This window comes from Lissotriton helveticus, chromosome 2_1 (genome assembly GCF_964261635.1).
Source record: "Lissotriton helveticus chromosome 2_1, aLisHel1.1, whole genome shotgun sequence".
Classification (NCBI taxonomy): Eukaryota; Metazoa; Chordata; class Amphibia; order Caudata; family Salamandridae; genus Lissotriton; species Lissotriton helveticus.
Window position 1 is genome coordinate 107,091,699 of NC_136059.1, and position 21,420 is coordinate 107,113,118.

General features: G+C 44.0%; 1 protein-coding gene across 4 annotated transcripts in view; it reads right to left on the reverse strand.

Moving 5' to 3' along the window:
- LOC144817764 (C-type lectin domain family 4 member F-like) overlaps window positions 1-21,420 on the reverse strand; it is a 484,664-nt gene that overhangs the window by 260,242 nt on the left and 203,002 nt on the right. For all 4 annotated transcript variants that reach the window (XM_078674558.1, XM_078674561.1, XM_078674560.1 and 1 more), the window contains 2 exons: window positions 18,469-18,573; window positions 6,733-6,884 (listed from right to left, as the gene is read on the reverse strand). In XM_078674558.1, the coding sequence (XP_078530684.1) occupies window positions 6,733-6,884; window positions 18,469-18,573 (257 nt within the window). The remainder of the gene's footprint in view (window positions 1-6,732; window positions 6,885-18,468; window positions 18,574-21,420) is intronic.

Consider the following 21,420-nt stretch of genomic DNA (forward strand, 5'->3'; position numbering starts at 1 on the left):
GCCTTTGTTTATGGTTAGTGGTATTCATTAAAAATTACTTTTTTAATTTCTTAAGAATTGTAATACTATTTTGTCTAATCTTTACAAAATTTGGCAGTTACCTGCCTGCCAAATTTCGTGACGATTGTTAAAGGAGAGAAATATTATTTGCAGTGAAGTAAAAGCAGTGTTTTTAATTTAAGTTCCATATGAATATTTTGCTTTGGACTACAGGAAAAACTGCTAAAACCACAAAAAACATGAGGTAGAACTTTACTCACACTGGGCTCTGGTTCTGATTTTGTATACACTAATTTATTTGTTTTTAGGTTGAGCCTGGGCAGCGCATGCGCTGCTCTGAGAGGTGAGCTGTATTCATGTATGGACTTGAAGCTCCGCCCACTCTCTGCCCATCTTTTCAGTTGATTCCTGTTACTATCCTTGGTATCCTATGGTTGCTTCTAAATCGTTAATATGTTTGTTAGTCCCTCCTTAGTAACGCCTTGTCTGCATTTGTAGCCTCCCATGAGGATTGGCCTTTTTGGGTTTCGCCTGCCGAAAGGCTGCGCTCTGCGCAGCTTTTCAGCGCAGGTGAAATCCTATGTCGACACTAAGCACTTCTGGAACGTCCCCCGGCTCTCATTGGCTAGCTCCATAAATGGAGGCTAGCCATTGGGTGCCGGATCTGTCCGTCAAGGCCGGACCAGATTCGGGGGCGTTCCGGAGATTTTTTCCCTGGGCGGAGTTACGTTTTTTACCGTTCCCTCCCCTTTCACTGATGCGCTGTCCATTCCCGCCGCCTCCGTGTGCCTTTCCGCCCTACCCTCGCTTTCCGTCCTCTCCCGCCCCCTCCCGCCGTCCGTGTCCTCTCCCGCCCCCTCCCGCCGTCCGTGTCCTCTCCCGCCCCCCTCCCGCCGTCCGTGTCCTCTCCCGCCCCCCTCCCGCCGTTCGTGTCCTCTCCCGCCCCCCTCCCGCTTTTTTAATGTGTGACGTCACCTGCCGCCTGCCCCCTCCCCACATGGTAAACATTACAGCTCTCCAGTTCTTTCGTTAGTACTGTGTGAAGATGTTGCCATTGGAATCTGATGGCAACATGTGCCTCCTAAATGTGCCTCCTCGTGATTCGCTATCATGCACACAATTACTAATGTCTCCCCATGCGCATCGAGCTCGTGCGTCATGGCGCTTCCCCTGAGTGAACGTTTGACGCATTGCTGAAAGTGTTATACAGTATATCTTGTTGTTTTCCGCTATCACGAGCTATCTATCATTAGCCAATTGGGGGACTGTTGATGTTCTGAAGGAAAGTGTGTGGCAGGGGCGGAGTCTGAAGGGTGCGGTGAGTTTGGGCATTCCCTGCCCATCCTGTGAAAAGGAGAGCCATTTCTAAAATATTAAGAGGGCCGTGTACATTTTACGTACGAGTGGTGGACGCCCGCCTGATTCTTTCTATTCACCAATGCGTACTCCATTTATAAATACACCTGTCCGTGTATGCGTGAAACTGGCAAGGCAGGAACCCAGCGCAGCACTTAAGGGCTGAGGTGGAGGCCAGGATGGCGGTGCAGAAACAGAGTCAAGAATCGTGTACATCACTTGAGGAACTACACATCTCTACTGCATTCTATTTCACATATTTGCATTGCATCATAGTTCTCATAATTTCAATTGCCCTGTTTCCCTTCCGCGTCTCCACAGCCCCTGAAAGCCCTGCAGCGCACAGTTGACCTCACCCCTGTATTCACGAGGCGCTATGGCATGCACAGACCAGTTAGACGCTACAAGTGCCCCGTTTGTGTTTCCTTAGAAATAGATACTTTCTGAATTCTGCATATGACCGAATTACTGTTATAAATAGTACTATGGCAGGCAGGCTAACCCTTTGGTATCCACAGAAGTCCGTCTAACAAAATCGTATCGGCCAATCACGTGGCGCTCAGCAGAGACTGGATTGTTTCTTGGGCTAGACATGTGATGTGTAACTGCAAACCAAAAATATACCAACGTTATCAGTCGTGGAATGATGACGAACAACTGCGGCAGTCCCGGTGGGTTTGAATCAGCAAGTTAACAAATACATCCATGTCTGCAGTTCTCATGTATTAATCTTGACTTTTTGAAACAATGAAAAGGATTGCAGCTGAGCATACATTTCCCTTTGTTCTTATAGGGAGCGACATTTTCGTTCGGTTGCGTTTCAGAAATGCACCAATGTTGTTTATCTTGCCCTTGTTTCTGGTGACGACGTAATTTTCGTTCCGGAACTCCCCTTTTCGGCGGCTCTGAAAGGGCCGCTGTGTGTCGAAATGGTTTGGAGCCGGCTCCACCGGGGAGAAACGGGGGAGGCCGTGTTTATTCTGAACCAAAGGCCAATCAAGTCCAGGGCTGGCAGCGCGGCACTTAGGAACATGTGCATTAATACAAATTGTAATTAAATGGATTCCCGCGGCACCAGTAATGATGCTTTAATGAAGTCTTCTGCAAGAGCAATCGGTTTGAAAGGCCGGCTGCAGATGAAGAAGAAATGATAACATTTTGGATACGCGGCGCTCGGAGGTTGAAGGATGGGTTCCGCTGCCAGGCAGCGGTGCCCCTCTGCGAGGATTTACTGCGGCTGAACCAGAAGTATGCTTGCAGTGCTGGCATTGAATATGTGTTGCATTGCATGTCGAAGAGGGCCAGGCCATTTCGAATCATGCAAGGGTTAACATATGTATGCAAAGGATGTACACACGATTCTGTAGAGACCGCGGTTCCATGTGAATCATTAGATAAAATACCAACGTATAAAGTACAAATACTATCATAAGTGATTAAAAAAGAAGACAAAAGGGAGAAATCGGGAAATCATGGTGACCTTCAAAAACAAAATGCAATGAAAAAATGTCACGATGTTGTACAAGCGTGTGTGCCCCCAAATTGACATTGTCATTGGCCGATGTGGACGATATATGGGTACTTTCAAGGGTGGTGAATTATCTCATTCAGTTTTGAAACACCAGTCCATATGAGGACACTTTTGCGTGAATGACAGTGAATCCCACCCTTGGCCAATGGCCTCTGTGATTGGGCGGCGGTTGCTGCCCCCTGTCCAGGGAGCAGCAGCGCGTGCATTGAATAATTGAATGAAGTGTTGATTTAGGAGGGCAGAGGACGGGACGCCCTTGGCACGGCCGCTATCCCCGGAGGCTGCAGGGTTGCGGGCGTTGTGCTGGCAGGAGTGTTACCTACACAGGCTATGCTGAGCTGTGGTGAGAGAAGGGGCGTTAGATCGCTACTGAGGCCTTTTCACCAGTCTTGGGGTTTGCAGAGGAAGGGCACGTAAAGGTATAATGCCATCACTGCTGCGATGAGGGAGTGGTCATTGCGCGCTGGGGCTCTCCCGAAGCCTGCTGGATGAGAGGGCAACGTCGGAGCGCGAAGGCCTAGTATCTTTCTGTGCGCACATTGGTGCTGCTGCCCCCACAAGGAGGGGGAGGAGAGGGCCGGTGGTCGTGGTGAAGGCGTTGCACCTCGTGTCTGCGGAGGAGGTCCACCTATTGGGTTTCGCCTGCCCCCTTAATAGCCATTCGGTAAGTGGCCGTTGGACTACTTAATATAATAAAGATCACATGGCCTAATTCCAGGCATTTTAACAATTCTGAATGTGTTTGTTTTTCTTCACTTCCTCCATGAGAGTAAGCACTGGAGCCGCATTGCCTATTCTGCTGAGCTGTGTTTTAACTCCGTGGAGTTTGGCGAAGAAAAGTGATTTCTGCCTGTTAATATAAAGGATCTTAATTCAGGATTGACCAGATGAATTTATACAGCTGCCTAAGTCTGTAATTGCAGTGCAGAGTGCAAAGTGAGTGTGCAGAGTAGTGAGTGCAGAGTGAGTGAGCAGAGTAGTGAGTGCTGAGTGTGAGTGCTGAGTGTGAGTGCTGAGTGTGAGTGCTGAGTGTGAGTGCAGAGTGCTAGGGAGTGCAGAGTGCTAGGGAGTGCAGAGTGCTAGGGAGTGCAGAGTGCTAGGGAGTGCAGAGTGCTAGGGAGTGCAAGGGAGTGCAGAGCGCAAGGGAGTGCAGAGCGCTAGGGAGTGCAGAGCGCTAGGGAGCGCAGAGCGCTAGGGAGCGCAGAGTGCTAGGGAGTACAAGGGAGTGCCGAGTGCTAGGGAGTGCCGAGTGCTAGGGAGTGCAGAGTGCTAGGGAGTACAAGGGAGTGCAGAGTGCTAGGGAGTGCAGAGTGCTAGGGAGTGCAGAGTGCTAGGGAGTGAGAGGGAGTACAAGGGAGTGCAGAGTGCTAGTGAGTGCGGAGTGCAGAGTGCTAGGGAGTGCTAGGGAGTGCAGAGTGCTAGGGAGTGCAGAGTGCTAGGGAGTGCAGGGTGCTAGGGAGTACAAGGGAGTGCAGGGTGCTAGGGAGTGCAGGGTGCTAGGGAGTGCAGGGTGCTAGGGAGTGCAGGGTGCTAGGGAGTGCAGGGTGCTAGGGAGTGCAGGGTGCTAGGGAGTGCAAGGGAGTGCAGAGTGCTAGGGAGTGCAGAGTACAGAGTGCTAGGGAGTACAAGGGAGTGCAGAGTGCTAGGGAGTGCAGAGTGCTAGGGAGTGCAGAGTGACTAGGGAGGGCTAGGGAGTGCAGAGTGACTAGGGAGGGCTAGTGAGTGCAGAGTGACTAGGGAGTGCTAGGGAGTGCAGAGTGACTGCAGAGATTAAGCTAATAGCAAAGTAAATGACAATGCCATTTATTTATCTGTTTTCAAAAGCAAAACATAAATACAAATTTTGTCATTTTCAATGCCAATAGGTCTAACTTTTCCAAAGGCGAAACCATTGCATTGTAAATGCTTGTTACTTTTGTGGTTACACTGTAGGTTTAGTTAGTCGGTGAGCAAGATTTTCGTTAATTATTTTATCCTCCTGCAACGGCTTTTAAGACGTGCGTGAGGCACCTTCAGGTTCAAGAACGGCAGCTGCTCATTTCTTTTACTGTACGCGGCTCCCAAAGTTAATTAACACAAACTCACTAATGGTGCCCACTGACTGCAGCCCCTCATCTCCGACCCGGGCGCCACGCTTCAAGTTTCAGCACGGCGCCCGTTTTGAGATTACCAATATAGGTTTCACATTATGACGGGCGCCCATCTTCTTTGTGATTGGACTTTTCTTATGTGGGAGTGTAACTGCTTTTTTTCTTTATTTTACCAGCGCGATGCGCGCCATGCTTTCTTATGTTCTTTTGGGCTTTAGCTGCATGAGCACTACTGGCCCTGTGCATTTATTTCTTTATTAACACCGCACACATGGGTAACAAACATTTGCAATGCAATAGATCTCGCATTTGCAAGGCTTTCAGCTCTTGTTCTTGTAAATTACAAGGCCACTCATTTATGTGTTGGTTTTTAAAACAGATAAATTAAAGGCATTGTCATTTGCAATGCCAATAGCTTAAACCCTGGCAAATTCGAGACCTATTGCATTGCAAATGCTTGTTTTAACATTGTTCTGTTATACGCTTTGTTTGGTCCAGTTTTTCAAGGAAGTTCTTAGATGGATAACCCATCTAACCTCCTAGGGAACAGAGGCGCCCTTTATATAAGTCATATGTGGGTAAAGTGGGGGTTGTTTTTAATCCCTGGCTACCTTAAATTTGTTCGTTTTTTTGGTTGCTCTCCAATGGCTCCTATTTGATAGAACCCCAAACTTAAAATTCAGAGGTCTCCAAGGCCTCTCAGATGAACATTTTCACTCCAAGCCTCTCTACACAGTTTCATTAATGTCCAATCTGTGTGCAATTATGCAGCACAGTGATGCATCATTTCATAAACACTCGGATTTGCTGTATTTACAAGGATAGGACATACGCCTGGCATCTCACCCGGATAGGGCACGAGAAACTACAACTGGGCACCACGCGATGGTACATGAGCTTGGAGGGTGCATGTGACTTTTTTGCACACTAGTTTCACGACTTCCTCTGAAAGGAAGAGGTACGTTGAACAACGGCTACACAGTTCCAGTGGTAGCTTGTATTCTTCTTTTTATATTTCACTTTTAACCACTTTCTGCAGAGTGACTGAATGTATAAGTCCTAACGAATGACAATTGCCAGAAACATGTTGACTTTATGAAATAGGGTATATCTGTTGAAGCCCTAACCCTCTTGCATTTTAATTATGCCGCTGTGACCACCTAATAAACGTTCAGTTGACTCAGACAGACATTCTTAAATCACACTTTTCTACAGTCTGCCTCACACTCACCCATTTCTCTTCGCTCATCTTCTGAGAAAACACCTCAGTTCCTCCCCTCGGGGAGTCGTAGCCCACACTACGGTGTAAGGAGGGAACCCACATGATGAAGCATGTCACCTAACTGTGAGTGAGGGTGAGTGAGGGTGAGTGAGGGTTCTTGTTCTGAGGGTTTTCCCTGATCTTAATTTTGACACTGCTGCCCCATATTTACGACACCCTTGTAAATACGTGGCAGCATCAAAATCAATGGGTTTTGCGGCAGAACACCCACCGCAACACACATTGCCTACCCTTTTCATGCTAACTATTGCGTGAAAGGGGGCATTATTTACAAGGCAGCGTTGTGCCATGTTAAGTGGCTTGACGCTGTCTTGTATATAAGACGAAGCCTCTATCACCACCACACCGGCATAAATAATAGTGACATTATGGTGGCAATAGGGGCTTGTAAATATGCCACTTAGACTTATTAATACTAATAGTATCTCTCAGAACTTAGCATCCATCTTGTGAACATCATTCGGCGGTCTCACCTGTTCTTCCTCGCTTGTGATAGAGACAAGATCGGAATTATGATCAGTGCAGTATTTTCTTGCATCAAACCAGTTTTTTGTTTCTGTTGAAAAGTAATAGAGGTAGGGTCCATTCAGCTTCCATCCCTCGGTAGGTTTGTTGTTGCATGTAGCTAGTGATCAAGAGCATAATCAACAAAAATAGTCAGAGAATGATAAATCAGTGCGATTTGCAAAAAGATGTCATGGTGCAGTTTTGGGAGCATAGCTCACTCATACATAGACACCCACGCAGAGGCAGCCTTCTTTCTTGTGACTTCTGAGCCTCCTCACCCCCTTTGGCTGACAGAATTATGTGATCCTGCCATCAACAACCATGTGCATTAGGCTCTTGCAGTGTCACCGGTCAACCATAATGTTCTCATGCTGGTTTTGTTGCAAAGTGCCAGTCAATGGTGACATCTGTGGTGTCTCATATTTGTGTCTGCTATACCCAGAGTAACTGGAATTATGCGATTGTGTAGCCACAACAATGTTCGCATTTGCCACATAATCCATCCTCCGTCACATAATCTGCAGCTTTTAACAAAGGATTGTTTCTGGCTCAAAAGGGTTCAAAAGTTACTAACACGTGTTGCAGCGCAGTGGAAGGTTCTCAGCAAACCTGGGAGGGTCACCTTTCTGTTGCTTACCGCTATATTTGGGTTATAAATTAGTATGACTGAGGTGCAGCCAATGCACTGACGGTTTTACCAGGTTTAAAAATGGTGAAATAACGAAATAATGCAATTACAAAATATGCTGCGCTATGCTGCATAATTTGTTTTTTCTTGCTGTATAATTTACTCAATTCTGCTGCATAATTTAGCTCTCTCCTGCTGCCTAATTCCAGTAGCCCTGGCTATACTCTAGAAGGGCAAGGGCCATTAACCCCACCCCCTGCACCTCAGTCAAATAAAGCATAAATACTATTCAACAATTGCACCTTAATCAACCCCCCCCCCACACACACATACACATAACACTCACACACACATGGTCCACTCAAACTCAACCTTCACTATGCGCAACTGTCCGACGAAAGAGAAGACCTTCAGTTTGTTTTAGTGTACTCTATGTATGTAATAGCTGCATGCTTCATCATTGTCACCTGACTCACGCTCACCTGTAAACAAATTATAGGCACAGGCTACAGCAATTGCACAGTTGCACACATAAGACCAGAGGAAATCACTGTCAGCCATCAGTTTCCAGGAACCTACAAATCTCACCTATCTAGAGCTTCCCACACTCTGCTTCCACTTCTACGAGATACAAGTGTCGTGAACAAATCACCCCCACTTTCTTCAACCACTAAAATACTCATCTTAGTAAGAAACAACATCATTCAAGGAGACTTATCTACTAATAAGTCATAAAAAGCACTCTTCAACCACATTGAGACTGTGAACCTCAAACAAGACATCACCTAAACTTCTCCTTCATGACTGCATTTGAATACCACTGCCCGATGACAGCAAACTATCCCAATTCTCATCCATCACTTACTACCAACCCACCTTTGACAACACAAATACTTCACTGAATAAATCCTATTAACATTACAAGGCGAAATCCTCAGGTACACAAAATACAAAAATGACATCCTTCAATTCACCATCACATCTCTTCAGAAGTCCTTACTTCCATCACATCACAACATCTTCCATTATCCACTCAAATAAGCAAAGATTCTTCCTCTACTGAGGAAAACATCTTGACTTTGGCGGACATCATCCCATCAAATATCTGCAATTGCAATAGTCGGAACATTGGTTAACATTCAACTGCAGCAACACAGCAACCAACTCCAGCATGACTTCCAGGTCAGCTCCCCACCAACATGCAACACTGAATGGTCCAATTCTCGGTACTTACTTACCACACGAACGTGAACCTTTCAACCTGGCCATGCTAAATCTTTCTTCAGCATTCAGTTCAGTATACCAACACTGCTGATAAAAATCATGTCAACATGCATTTTAACAAAACCTCACTACACAGGAGTGTATCCTAAGTCTCCCACCAACACCAGTTCATCAACATGAGACTTCATAGTTCCTAACCACTACCAGTGGCGTGTGGTTGTCCTAGTACCTTTCATCCTCTCTGATAGATTTGGATTGCGCATGAAGCCTGAATCCTCCTCATCCACCATGGTAACAAGATGCAAGAGAAGGGCAATGACACACAACTATACATTGAAGGCTCCACACACAAGGACATCAATCCCCTGAAAGCGTCCTATGCCAACCATAGATGTCACATGTATATTCCAAATTCAAACTAGCAAAGCAACAAAGTCCAGCAAGCTCAGATAGACCATGGCTCTCTAACAAGAAACTGAATGAATTCACATGAACTACATCTACTCCTTCAGAATCTGCATGGTTAAGAAATATGAAATAGCTCTGTACCTACTATTGTCACTAAATTAAATACAAACTTTACTTATAGATATGAACTTTTCTTCCAGGTACAAGCTTTAGTTCTATATATGCACTTTGCTTCTAGAGACAAGCTTTAGTTCTAGATGTGAACCTCAGAACAAGTGACTGACCATTGGCATTTGGCCATATGGTTGGTGGCATCTTTACCCACAATTGACAGTATAGAGTTGGTGAAACAAACACAGCAAGAAACCCTGTAGTCCTATAAGCAAACCAAACCCCATCTCAGGAGAGCAGTGGTCAACAATACACCAGGAAATTACAATATATGTCAATAAGAAGTACCCTAGGAAAAGAACACAAGTCTTCTCAAGCTACCAACCCACATCTGGCTCTCTTCTTTACTCAAGCACTTCATTAAGGAACACTCAAAGCACATTGCTCTAAGGAACAATTAATGTATCACAAAGAAGAAAGTTGGTCCCAACAACATGAGACTCTTCTCTCCTCACATATGTAAACAATCTTGCTTCACCTCCTAATGTTAAATGCAGTGCAGCATTCAGTGTTAGGTTTCTGATCTATAACTACAAGTACCACTTTCTTACAATCCTCAATATTGCAGATCAAAATCTAGAGTAGAGCGAACAAAGTTATTCCATCTTCATCTCCATCTTCCTTGACCAGGGGAAGAACAAGGCACATACCTCTCCTACCAAAATATTCACTCCAGAGTTGGTGAGGGATTCAGTTCTCTTCCATACATCCCTCCCCCTCTAGTTCGCGACTTGTCTAGATGAAAGAGTAAGTAGTAAATGGAGAAGGTCAACATCGGTAGCGTGCTACTTCACCTTTAATGTTAAGCACAAGAGGGGCAGATCTGCCTTCATAATGAAGAGCCCAGCAATTGAAGAGCATTAAGAGATGGTGTGTGGCATGTAGAGTAGTTGGCATACACCACTCAGGCGCTATGTGGCATGCTCAAGCTGTGATTACTTTTCTCTATCTCAAACCCTGTAGTGCAGCTGTTCTTAAACTTTTGACTTCTGTGGACCCCCACCTAATCATTACTGGAACCCAGGCCCCTCTACCGGATCATTATTGGAAACTGGGGAGCCCCACAGCATCATTACTGGAAGCCAGGGACCCCGGCCTAAGCATTTTTGATAATTTGAAGCACAAAACAATACACAAAAAGCACAGGAACAAGCATTCAATCAACAAATAGACGAATTATGAAATATTTTATTTAATGCATAAACAAATTACAATCACATTTCAATGAGAAGCTTGAAGCCTTTCTAAATTCAATTGAGGCCACTCATCATGTATACTATATCCTGTCTGATGCACTTTCACTGCTCTCACAAATCAATCTGAGGACACTAACTTATTTTTTTGCCACCAATTCAAGCTCCTTCACTTTTACAGAATGTTTTAAAAATTTCAGTTGTACATTTTCTATTTTTATTTGTCTAAATGTTACTAAACTTTTATTATTTAATTTTCCAAGCAGGTGTGGACCCCCTGAGTAGGTGCCACGTACCCCCAGTGGTCCCCGGACCACAGGTTAAGAATCACTGTTATAATGCATCCATACCTTAAAATTAGGTTTGCTGACCCTGGAATCAATTGATGTTATCCTGGTGGCAGGGCAGTATTGAAGGACTTGACAATCTTTCAGGGGCAAAGAGTCAGGCAGCCAAACCTGTATTGTCTCCCACCCCAGGGTAAATGCCAGCGGTGACAGCTCTAATGCTGGGCTTCATTGTCTATTGAGGTTTCAGTCGACCTTAGTGTGATCCCGGCTCCTTTTCTATGAGACATCCATAAATCTGGGCGCACCCACTAACTAGGAAGTAGAGAGGTCTATGGGTTGAGGTGAATTAACCTGATGGCCCTACTATGCTGAATGTACCCAATACCTCCTGGTCTCGGGAGTTAAGTTAAGGTGAATGTATGTATGTATGCGCTATCTCTATAGTGTGAACCCAGCCAAAAGTCAGCAAAATGCTCTACAGGGTCAAGAAGAAGCAGAGTCATTGAGTAATAGGAAAGATAACTGCTATGTGGACGGGTAAGACATTGTGATGTAGTGTTCTTTAAAGATCTGAGTCATCAACTTTTTTCCTATATTGAAGCAGCATTGGGGCAGTGATGGATACAACAGTTTGCCCTCAGTGGAGATTCCTTTCTCGATCTGCCACACCAACCCGACTCGAAGCCAGCTACTTTTCTTCTACATTTCCAAGGTAAGTTCAACCTTCGATTGTGGGTTCTTCGTGGGAGCCGTCCTCGTCGCCAATTTCGAGTGTAATAACTCGCAAGGAACAGCAGTGTTGAAATGATAAAGCTTTATTACAGCTCCCACAGGCACGTCTTTTCCATCCCAGGTACACATGAGAATCCCCGCATAACGCCACCAACTGTTACTGTCGCACACGTCATAACGGGCAGCACGAGACACACTCTACAGGCCTCGCACGCAGGTCGCGCGAGGCAGACGAGCCCACTACAAATATTTTCCAGATCATGGGTGCATAGATGAAAAAGTCCTGCTACCTCATATTTTCTTTTTTACACTTCTTAATCAGCTGTGGATGTGCTGAGAGCCATCAGAGATGGAAAGCTTGTCTGCAAGATAAATTACAGTTCTTATGAAGTTGGTGTGGGCTGGCAAGGGAAGTTAATGGAGTTCCATCAGGATGGCGGTGAAGATATTTGTTCAGGCCCTGAAAGAGATGTGCCGCAGCACATAGGATTTCTTACAGGGTTCCAGCATGAGGCTATGGGGCACCAACCATATACAAGACTATGAGGGCTTGAACAGCAGTTCTGCAGTTGTGAATGTAGATACTTGCTCATGTTTCCAGCGTCAGCTTCTGCCAATCTGACGTAGGAGGGAAGCACAGGGAAAAAAAAGAATACACACTTACCTTTCACTGCTGGCCCCACGATCTTATGCTCCCTCTGAGTGCTGTGCCTAGCTGCTTCTCGCAGTACAATCACCGAAAGCACAGGTTCCCAGACTCTACACAAAACACGCGCTTCTCCCATGCAATTACTCCCGGTATGAGAGAAGCGATGAGATTGGGCGGAGCAAATCAATTCCAAGCTCCAGCAGGGACTGGGAGCCTATACTCTTGAGCACTGCTGATATCTCCGAGGAAGAGACTAGAGATAAAATAGTTTTATTTTCATTTTCATTTTCTTCTTTTCTGCGGCATTTCACCAATGGCACGACGCTCCTCCGCCATAGCGCCCCTACATGTTTCCTGTTCAGGGAAGCATTGCAGTGAATTGGCTACCAAGAGTGGTACTTTTGGGACAGGTAGTTCGAACAAAGGCTAAGGGACTCACCAGTTGCCTATCCTCCAATAGGGTTGGTGGTATTAATACTGACCTGCACGTCACAGAAATGGAAGAACATTATTTGGAGCAACCCAGAAGAACAGTGGCTTAAGAAGTAAAGGTAGATAGGGCTGAAGAAGGCGGTGTCTTTTTTGAAAAACAGTTCTTAATTTGTGTTGGTGGTTGCCGGTGGTGAGTCTCAGCACACAATGTTAATGACCAAGAATTACTTTTCATTAGCTGACCTTCACCCAGAGCAAGTGAGAGAAAAGCAGAAAAGTTAGAAAAGAGGAAGAGAAAGAGAAAGAAGCCATAACAAGGAGGAAGGAGGTTTGAAAAAAGAATCTGCAAGAGTGAGACAAAGAAACAGGAAGTTTAGGTGGTGGAAGAAAGAGGCATGAGATGAAATCAAGACTACACAACCTTAATATTCAGCAATCCAGGCATTTGGCAGCGGGCTCCTTAGAAAAACGTTAGTATCCTGTACTCTTTTGTGTTTTTTAAAACGAGTACTGTCGTAAAATGGGCAAGTAGCAGTAAATCAAACCGATTTGTGATAGTGCTGGTGAATGATGCATGTTTTAAATTAGGTGAAGGATGGAAATGTTCAGAGAAAAAAACAATGAGAACCACAAGCACCAACTGCGGGCCATGGGTTTACTCTTTGTTGTATTACTAAATAAACATGTGGGCTGCCATTTTATCACCTTCAGGAGGATCAGAGCTGAGCAAATCGTTTCACAGATTCACAGTTGTGACATGCATGCTAGATACAGACCTCTGTAGCAGGCACATTAACCCACTGGATTTTATTATCAAAGGGCAGTCACTACTGGAAATAAAGGTCCAGCAGATTAACAATTTTTAGAGCACACCCCACAGACGTTATTATTGAACAAGTTAATTGACTAAAGTGTGAATCCTCCATGTCTCAATTAAAGGGGTGCCCTAAAGGCTAAACTGCACACTAATCTCTACAGAAGCCATACATATTCATCTATAATGTATGGGATTCTGCAATCCCTGTATTAAAAGCTTGTTGGTATTTTTTTTTTTAATCGACGACCTGTGACGCACCCAGGTCGGGTGAGGGAGCATATCTTAAGCAGTTGTCTAAACAGTGAAAACAAAACATTGATTTTCTTTCTTCTGCTCTGTTCTTCTAGTTGTACAATACCAATCTGAATGGAGAGATTTATAGCAGCATGTGTTTACACTCCTAAGGTAAAGTTTGGATATTTCTGCATGTTTCTACTTGTGATTTATTAAAATACCATATATTAAACTGTATTTAATATCTTTTTGCAACACTTGTCTAACAGTGTTTAATTTTGAACTCGATATTCAATGATCTTATTTTTATTCTTCTCGGTTGCAATCTCTTATATTTTCTCTCTTATATGAGCTATGCACCAATAATTGTAGGGGCTTATGGGAAAGGTGATGGTGTGACAATGTATTATAAGGAATAAAGTAACCCCTGCCGTACTTTATATGGATATTGCAAGTCACTTCAGAGTTCCCTAACACTATGGCCTCGGTCCTCTGTATGGCTATAGAACTCCTCGGTGATGTGCAATATCTTTGTAAAGTACGCAGGGAGTATTTTATCCCACATATCTCGGTTAAATTTCAACTGTCGGCCACTCTTTAACAAAGTTCCATTCATCATATATTCATCCTATAAGCTGTATTATTGCTATGTTTTGTCAGGTCATGTTATGTTATGCTAGGTTATGCATTGTTATGCTATGTTATGTCATGTTACATGCTAAATTATACTATGCTATGTTATGTTATACCATGTCATGTCCTGTTATGTTATGTTACATCATGTCCTATTATGTTAAATTATATGTTATGTGAAATTATATGTTATGGTATGTTATGTTATGCTTGTTATGCAATGCTATGTTGTGCTATGCTATACTATTCTGTGTTATGTTATGCTAAGTCATGTTGTGCTATGTTATGATCTGATATGATGTGATACGTCATGCTATGGTATGTTAAGTTAAGTTATGCTATTTTATGCTGTACTATATTATGTTATGTTATGCTTTGCTATGTTGTGCAATGCTATGCTATGTTCTGTTGTGCCATGCTATATTATGTTATGCTACGCTAAATTCTGCTATGATATGCTATGTTTAAAGTGAAATAAAAACTTGCTTAATGTTGTCATTCTTTTAATGATTTTCTGATATAAATGGAAGTAAGATGCAAACTTAGACTGGGTTCTATCTTGAGTATCACAAAAATGATCAATACTGTGTGATGTGTGCACTGAACTGACCATACAGGGTTCAGTTGGGGATGGTGAAACGAGAGAATTGTCAATGTTTAAAATTACTGTATTTTAGAATTGCGACACAATTACCACTTAGACATACATTTAATCACCAACACACTGATAGACACACTCACTCACCTATACAGCTATTTCCACATGGACTATTGAACACATACACCCAGTAAATATCCACTCACACATGTAGGAAGAAAGTCATACCCTCCTCACCCACATACACACACAAACACTGAGGCACCCATACAGATACTCATCAACCCATGCAGCAGCTTACACAACAACAGAGAGACTGATATAGACATACACAGAGTTTAGTCACTAACCTATGCATTCAGTAAGACACAATTAATCACTCACTTATACAGTCAGTCACAACCCTATTAAATCCTCCACCCAGACACGTATACACAAACTTATTCTTCAATAAACCTTGGCATTAACATATATAAAATGTATTTAAACTTTAGAGAAACACACATTCACTGGATGATGTTATCAGTGATATCATCAGTGATGGCATGTGAGCTGCCATCAGTGATATCATCAGTGATATCACTGACCATGTCATCAATGATGTAATATGTGACGGCATCAGCAGTGCATTGCGGGGGCACGAGTTATAGATAGCTCTACTAACTATAACATTCAAATTTCTCTGATTTTGTAGGAGGGAAATGTCCAACTAACTATAATGTCCCTGAAACCTATGGTTGTTTCAGTGAATTTCAATGGTTTTTAAATGCTTATTTCTAATTATTATGTTCATTAAACCTATAGTTTTTTCAGTGATTTTAAATTATCATTCCATTCTCAACCTGGTGATAACAGCCGATATTGCCGACAATAGCTTCCGCAAAACAAATCGCCACAAATGAGAGCAACAACTAACGCTAATGATATGCGGAGTAGGCGTTCCCGTGCAAAAATAACACAAAAACACCACTTCCCGATATTTTCAACTAGCAGCCAAATCTGCTTTTTACTGGTGTAAAGCGGTGTAAAGCAGGACGACTAACTACGGAGCCCAGACCAGAATCACATCTGAAGACCAATACATGCCATAGCACTACTGACCATGCACCTCCCACACCCAAGAAGGCCACAACACCCACTGCCACCACCCTCAAGACCTCCCCCCCGGACTACCGCCCTCCCTACTACCACTGAGGCGGCGCAGAACAGGACAGCGGACCTTCCAAAAACGGCATGGTCCCTCAGCCACACAATAGCTGAATGTTGGGAGATGTGGCAATCAAGTATGTGTGAAGGATGCAAGTCACCCATCAATAATAATGCACACAATACCAAGTCTAGCAGTGATGTGCTGGACAGACCTCACTATGAAGAGAACAAACCTCTCCATGTGGGCATATACTGCTGGTACTTGTGCTGTGCACAGTGGACGCAACCATGTTACCTCAGGCAGTTGGGAAGATCTGGGTCATGTAGCTGTGTTGTCCCACCCCCCGGAAGCAGAAGCGGAGTGGGCTGGTCCAACATACGCCACTCCAGCATAGGAGTGTGAATAAGTAGGCTGGGGCTCTGAATGTGGTTCACTTGTGGGAAGGCCAAAGCGTATGCCTGGGTGGCAGTCCTCACCCTGCAACGTGGCCTCTGCTGTGACTGCCGGCCTCCTTGACACAGGCCCCCTGCGAACCCAGCAGCACAGCACCTTAGACTAATGTCTGTACAGACTACTGCCTTCGATCTACACTGTGGACAGCAGGGCTCACAATTCAGATGGAGTGGCGATTGCAGATGACGCAGTCCAGTAGGCAAGACACATTGTTCCCAGTGCGTCTCGCCCGGACCGCGCATCATCGCAGGCTGCGCACAGGCTGAGCGCCAGGGGTACCACTAACTAAATGCACCACAAATCAAAACCCATGTCGCCTTATTAAGGCAGAACATTTGACTAAAGACATTGCAACCAATGCGGCATGCCCAAATCACGCATCGTCGCAGGCTGCGCAGACGCTGAGTGCTTCAGGTGCCACTAACTCACTGCACCACAAGTCATCGCCACGTAACCTTATTAGGGCAGAATTCCATAGGCAAAAAGACATCGCTACCAGTGTGGCCCGCCTGGACCACGCATCATCGCAGGATCCACACATACTGGTTGCTTGAGGTGCCACTAACTGCAGTGCAACTCAACGCCATGTGGCTGTGGACCCTTCCTGACCGCTGCCTCCGGCCTACACTGTGGTCAGCAGAGCTCACAATTAAAATTGAGTCTTGATTCATTAATTACAGAGTTCTGTAGGCTACTAACTACAATTTCCTTCAAAACCTACATAATATCCTTTTAGTATCCTTGCTTCAAGAACATGTTTTATATCAGTAATAGCGGTACAAAAGGGGCTGGTGATGGACGGAGCATCTGAACCAATCAAACACTTACACTCAGTCAACAGATCTGGGTTTAATCCATCACTGTTCTTTAGCCCACTCTGCCACCCCAGTTCAGACATGGCCATATGCAAATCAGTCTGACCCTGTGCCTTATGGGAACAGTCCAGCCCAAACTGCCAAGCCATGCCTTCCCTGGACCGGAAACAAGCAACCTAGGACCGGTTTCTGGCATTATAGCCGTCTTCAGCCAGGCTTGCTTGAATCCAGAGGCAAAGTGAGCAAGGGACTCTGTTCTGAGCATACCCCGCCAACTTATGGCGAACAAAGCGGTACAAAAGGGGGTGGTGATGGACGGAGCATCTGAACCAATCAAACACTTACACCCAGTCAACAGATCTGGGTTTAATCCATCACCGTTCTTTAGCCCACTCTGCCACCCCAGTTCAGACTAGGCCATATGCAAATCAGTCTGACCCTGTGCCTCATGGGAACAGTCCAGCCCGAACTGCTAAGCCATGCCTTCCCTGGACCGGAAACAAGCTTCCTAGGACCGGTTTCTGGCATTACAGCCGTCTTCAGCCAGGCTTTCTTGAATCCAGTGGCAAAGTGAGCAAGGGACTCACGTCTGAGCATACCCTGCCAACTTATGGCGAACAAAGCGGTACAAAAGGGGGTGGTGATGGACGGAGCATCTGAACCAATCAAACACTTACACCCAGTCAACAGATCTGGGTTTAATCCAACACCGTTCTTTAGCCCACTCTGCCACCCCAGTTCAGACTAGGCCATATGCAAATCAGTCTGACCCTGTGCCTCATGGGAACAGTCCAGCCCGAACTGCTAAGCCATGCCTTCCCTGGACCGGAAACAAGCTTCCTAGGACCGGTTTCTGGCATTACAGCCGTCTTCAGCCAGGCTTTCTTGAATCCAGTGGCAAAGTGAGCAAGGGACTCACGTCTGAGCATACCCTGCCAACTTATGGTGAACAAAGCGGTACAAAAGGGGGTGGTGATGGACGGAGCATCTGAACCAATCAAACACTTACACCCAGTCAACAGATCTGGGTTTAATCCATCACCGTTCTTTAGCCCACTCTGCCACCCCAGTTCAGACTAGGCCATATGCAAATCAGTCTGACCCTGTGCCTCATGGGAACAGTCCAGCCCGAACTGCCAAGCCATGTCTTCCCTGGACCGGAAACAAGCTTCCTAGGACCGGTTTCTGGCATTAATTAACATTCTGTTACTGCAATAGGTTAGTTGTGCATGTAGTTACAGTCAATATATCGTAAGCTATTCATGCAATACTTACTAATGTCGCCTCCAATTTCACACGTTCTGCGCAAACGCTCTTCCTTTGCTTGTAATGTCTGAAAAGAAGATCCGATTCTTGCCAGACTTTGCATGATCTGGTAACCTAAAAAACAAAATCCATACTTATTTTTCACATTATTTAATCAGTCTGCTTATTCAATGACCCAGCCAGTATTCTGCCAAAATATAGTCTCAAAAGTATTATATAACACAAATTTGATTTAAAAAATATCATGGGACAATTTATACAAGGTAAGAATATAATTTTCTAAGTGTTTTGTATATGGTTTTTAAAATATAGTTGTACATATTACTGATTTTATTTAGTTGAATTTTATTAGAGTTTATAAATTGTTATTATTATAATGTTAAGTATTTTTAATTATTTGATGTGTTTTTGTCAGGACGTTGTATTTGTAGGGGAATAGATTGAGATGTTTTTTAAAAGTTTAGTTTTTTAGTACAATGTTTTTTTATTTGTTAATTAGATAATTAGTGATGCATTTGGTTTAGATGTTTAACACATAATATGTAAATGTTGTAAATATGTTTTATTTTAAAAATGATGTAATAATTATTTGATTTAATTAGTTTTAATAACTTTGCTATGCATGTAATAGTGATATGCTTAAAGCTTTTTGAATAATAATTATTATAATATAACTTTATATTTGTACTTATTTGTATTATTTGTTTCTGTTATTAATGTAATGTGGGAATTTTCGGGCACTTTGGAGGGAAGTGTTTTTTAAATTTGTTAATTGACATAATGTTTTTAATATTATTTTTGTGTGCAATTTCATATGTTAATTGTTCAAAACAGTATCTTTTTATAGGCAAATGTTTTAAATACTTTGTTTATCTATTCTATATATATATATATTTAATTTATTTTATATGGGCTTAAGTAGGGAAAATTAAATCCAAGCCTTCTAAAATGTCGCATTTACCTTACTGTTGCCCATGTTGGTGAGGAAATGGTAGTTCTGACCAAACCAAAATCCAACACTTTCCCACTATTTTTATACTAAATCTAACCCCTCCAAAGACTAACATTTTTCCTATTGTTTCTGATGTTGGAGTGGGAATAGGAAATCTGACCGCTCCAATATCCAGCCTGTTTCAAAGTTTGGAGTGGAAATAGTATATTTGACCCATCAAGAGTCCAGTATTTGCCCAACAGTTGCTTACGTCAGAGTGATAAAGTAAACCTAACCTCTTCAAAATCTCTTTCCCTGCTGTTTATCAGGTTGGAGTGGAAGTAGTGGATTTTACCACTCGAGTCAGATTTTTTCAAAATATATATTTTTCTTTAATATTTAGAATTCTTCTAATGTAAGTTTTTAAATATTTTTTGTAGCAATACTTTTATTAATGTATTTTTTATTTTAATTTTACTACTGTATGTTTAGTATTTTGTCAATTATTTTAAAATAAATGTATTTTACATTAGTAAGTTAGATTTTATTTAATTTATTTCATGTTATGAATATATATTTTTAAATGTTAAATTATTTTTGAAGGTAATCATTGTTTTAAAGTTAACACAGTGTATAATAGATGAAATTTGATAAACCTACCTAATTTTGACAATATTCTGGTCACCTATGTTTTTTTTTCTCAACATTTTTTGATTTTTACATGTAAAGTATGTAAAGCCAATATTTGTGTCCGCAATATTTTTGACTGAAATTTTCTTAGCACCCCAAATGCAGATTTTAACTCAAAGCTCAGGCTGTTGTTCCACTGTCATGTATGTTGCTGGAATATAGCTTTGAAAAACAGTGGGGCTCATGTATGTATGTATATATTTAGTGTTGGACCTGACATCCTTTGCTTTGTTTTCTGCCACCTTTTTGCCTTCAAACCTGTTTTTGCTGACTTGCTTTTTGCTGCTGCTTCAGGGCTCTGTCACTTTACAAATGCTAATCACTGCTCATAGCTTTTCAAACATGTCTCAGGCCTGTGAGTGCACTGTAAAAGTGTGATTTCGACCTGGCAAAATAAAACTTTTCTAGGCCTAGACCTTCCTTTTAATGCATATAAGTCACACCTAGGGTAGGCCCTAAACAGATTATAGGACAGGGTGCAGTGTATTTAAAAATGTGGACATGCACTTTCAACTTTTACATGTCCTGGTAGTAATTAATGAACAATAACGTGCAATTGAGAGCAATTAGGAATGTTGAGTTCAGTGTGTAAAGAATTCTATTTATAAACCTCTTTAATGGTAAAGCCGTATATTGAGTCACAGTTTGAAAATGCCACTTTTATAAAGTTTGCATTTTTATGTCCCAACCATTTGGTGCCTGCAGCCTGTATCCTGGGCCACATAACTAGATGTAGCTGGCAGTTGGACTTTGTGTATTGCTCCCAGACAGTGGAACAAAGAGGGAATAGGTGTTGGCACCTGCGCCCTCCACGGCCCTCCGCGGCCTGGTCGCCCCCACGCTCCCCGCCTGCTCTGCCTGCCTACCTCTACCTGCTGCCTGCCAGACGCCGATCCGGCGCCCCAGCCGCCGCAGGGCCGCCCACCAAGCCCGCCGTTTTTTCCCGCCGTTCCTGCCGCGACCCCGCCCCCCCGCTTGCCGATTGGCCCACGCGCTCCCCGCCTCCCAGCTGACCCTCCCTCCCGGCTCCCTTCTTAAGGGAACCCAGACCACGATTCAGGAGCGACCACTGCGCCCTCCACGGCCTGGTCGCCCCCACGCTCCACGCCTGCTCTGCCTGCCTACCTCTACCTGCTGCCTGCCAGCCGCCGATCCGGCGCCCCAGCCGCCGCAGGGCCGCCCACGAAGCCCGCCGTTTTTTCCCGCCGTTCCTGCCGCGACCCCGCCCCCCGCTTGCCGATTGGCCCACGCACTCCCCGCCTCCCAGCTGACCCTCCCTCCCGGCTCCCTTCTTATGACGCCCCCAGAGCGACCGCGCAGCAGACGCGCGCAGCGGACGC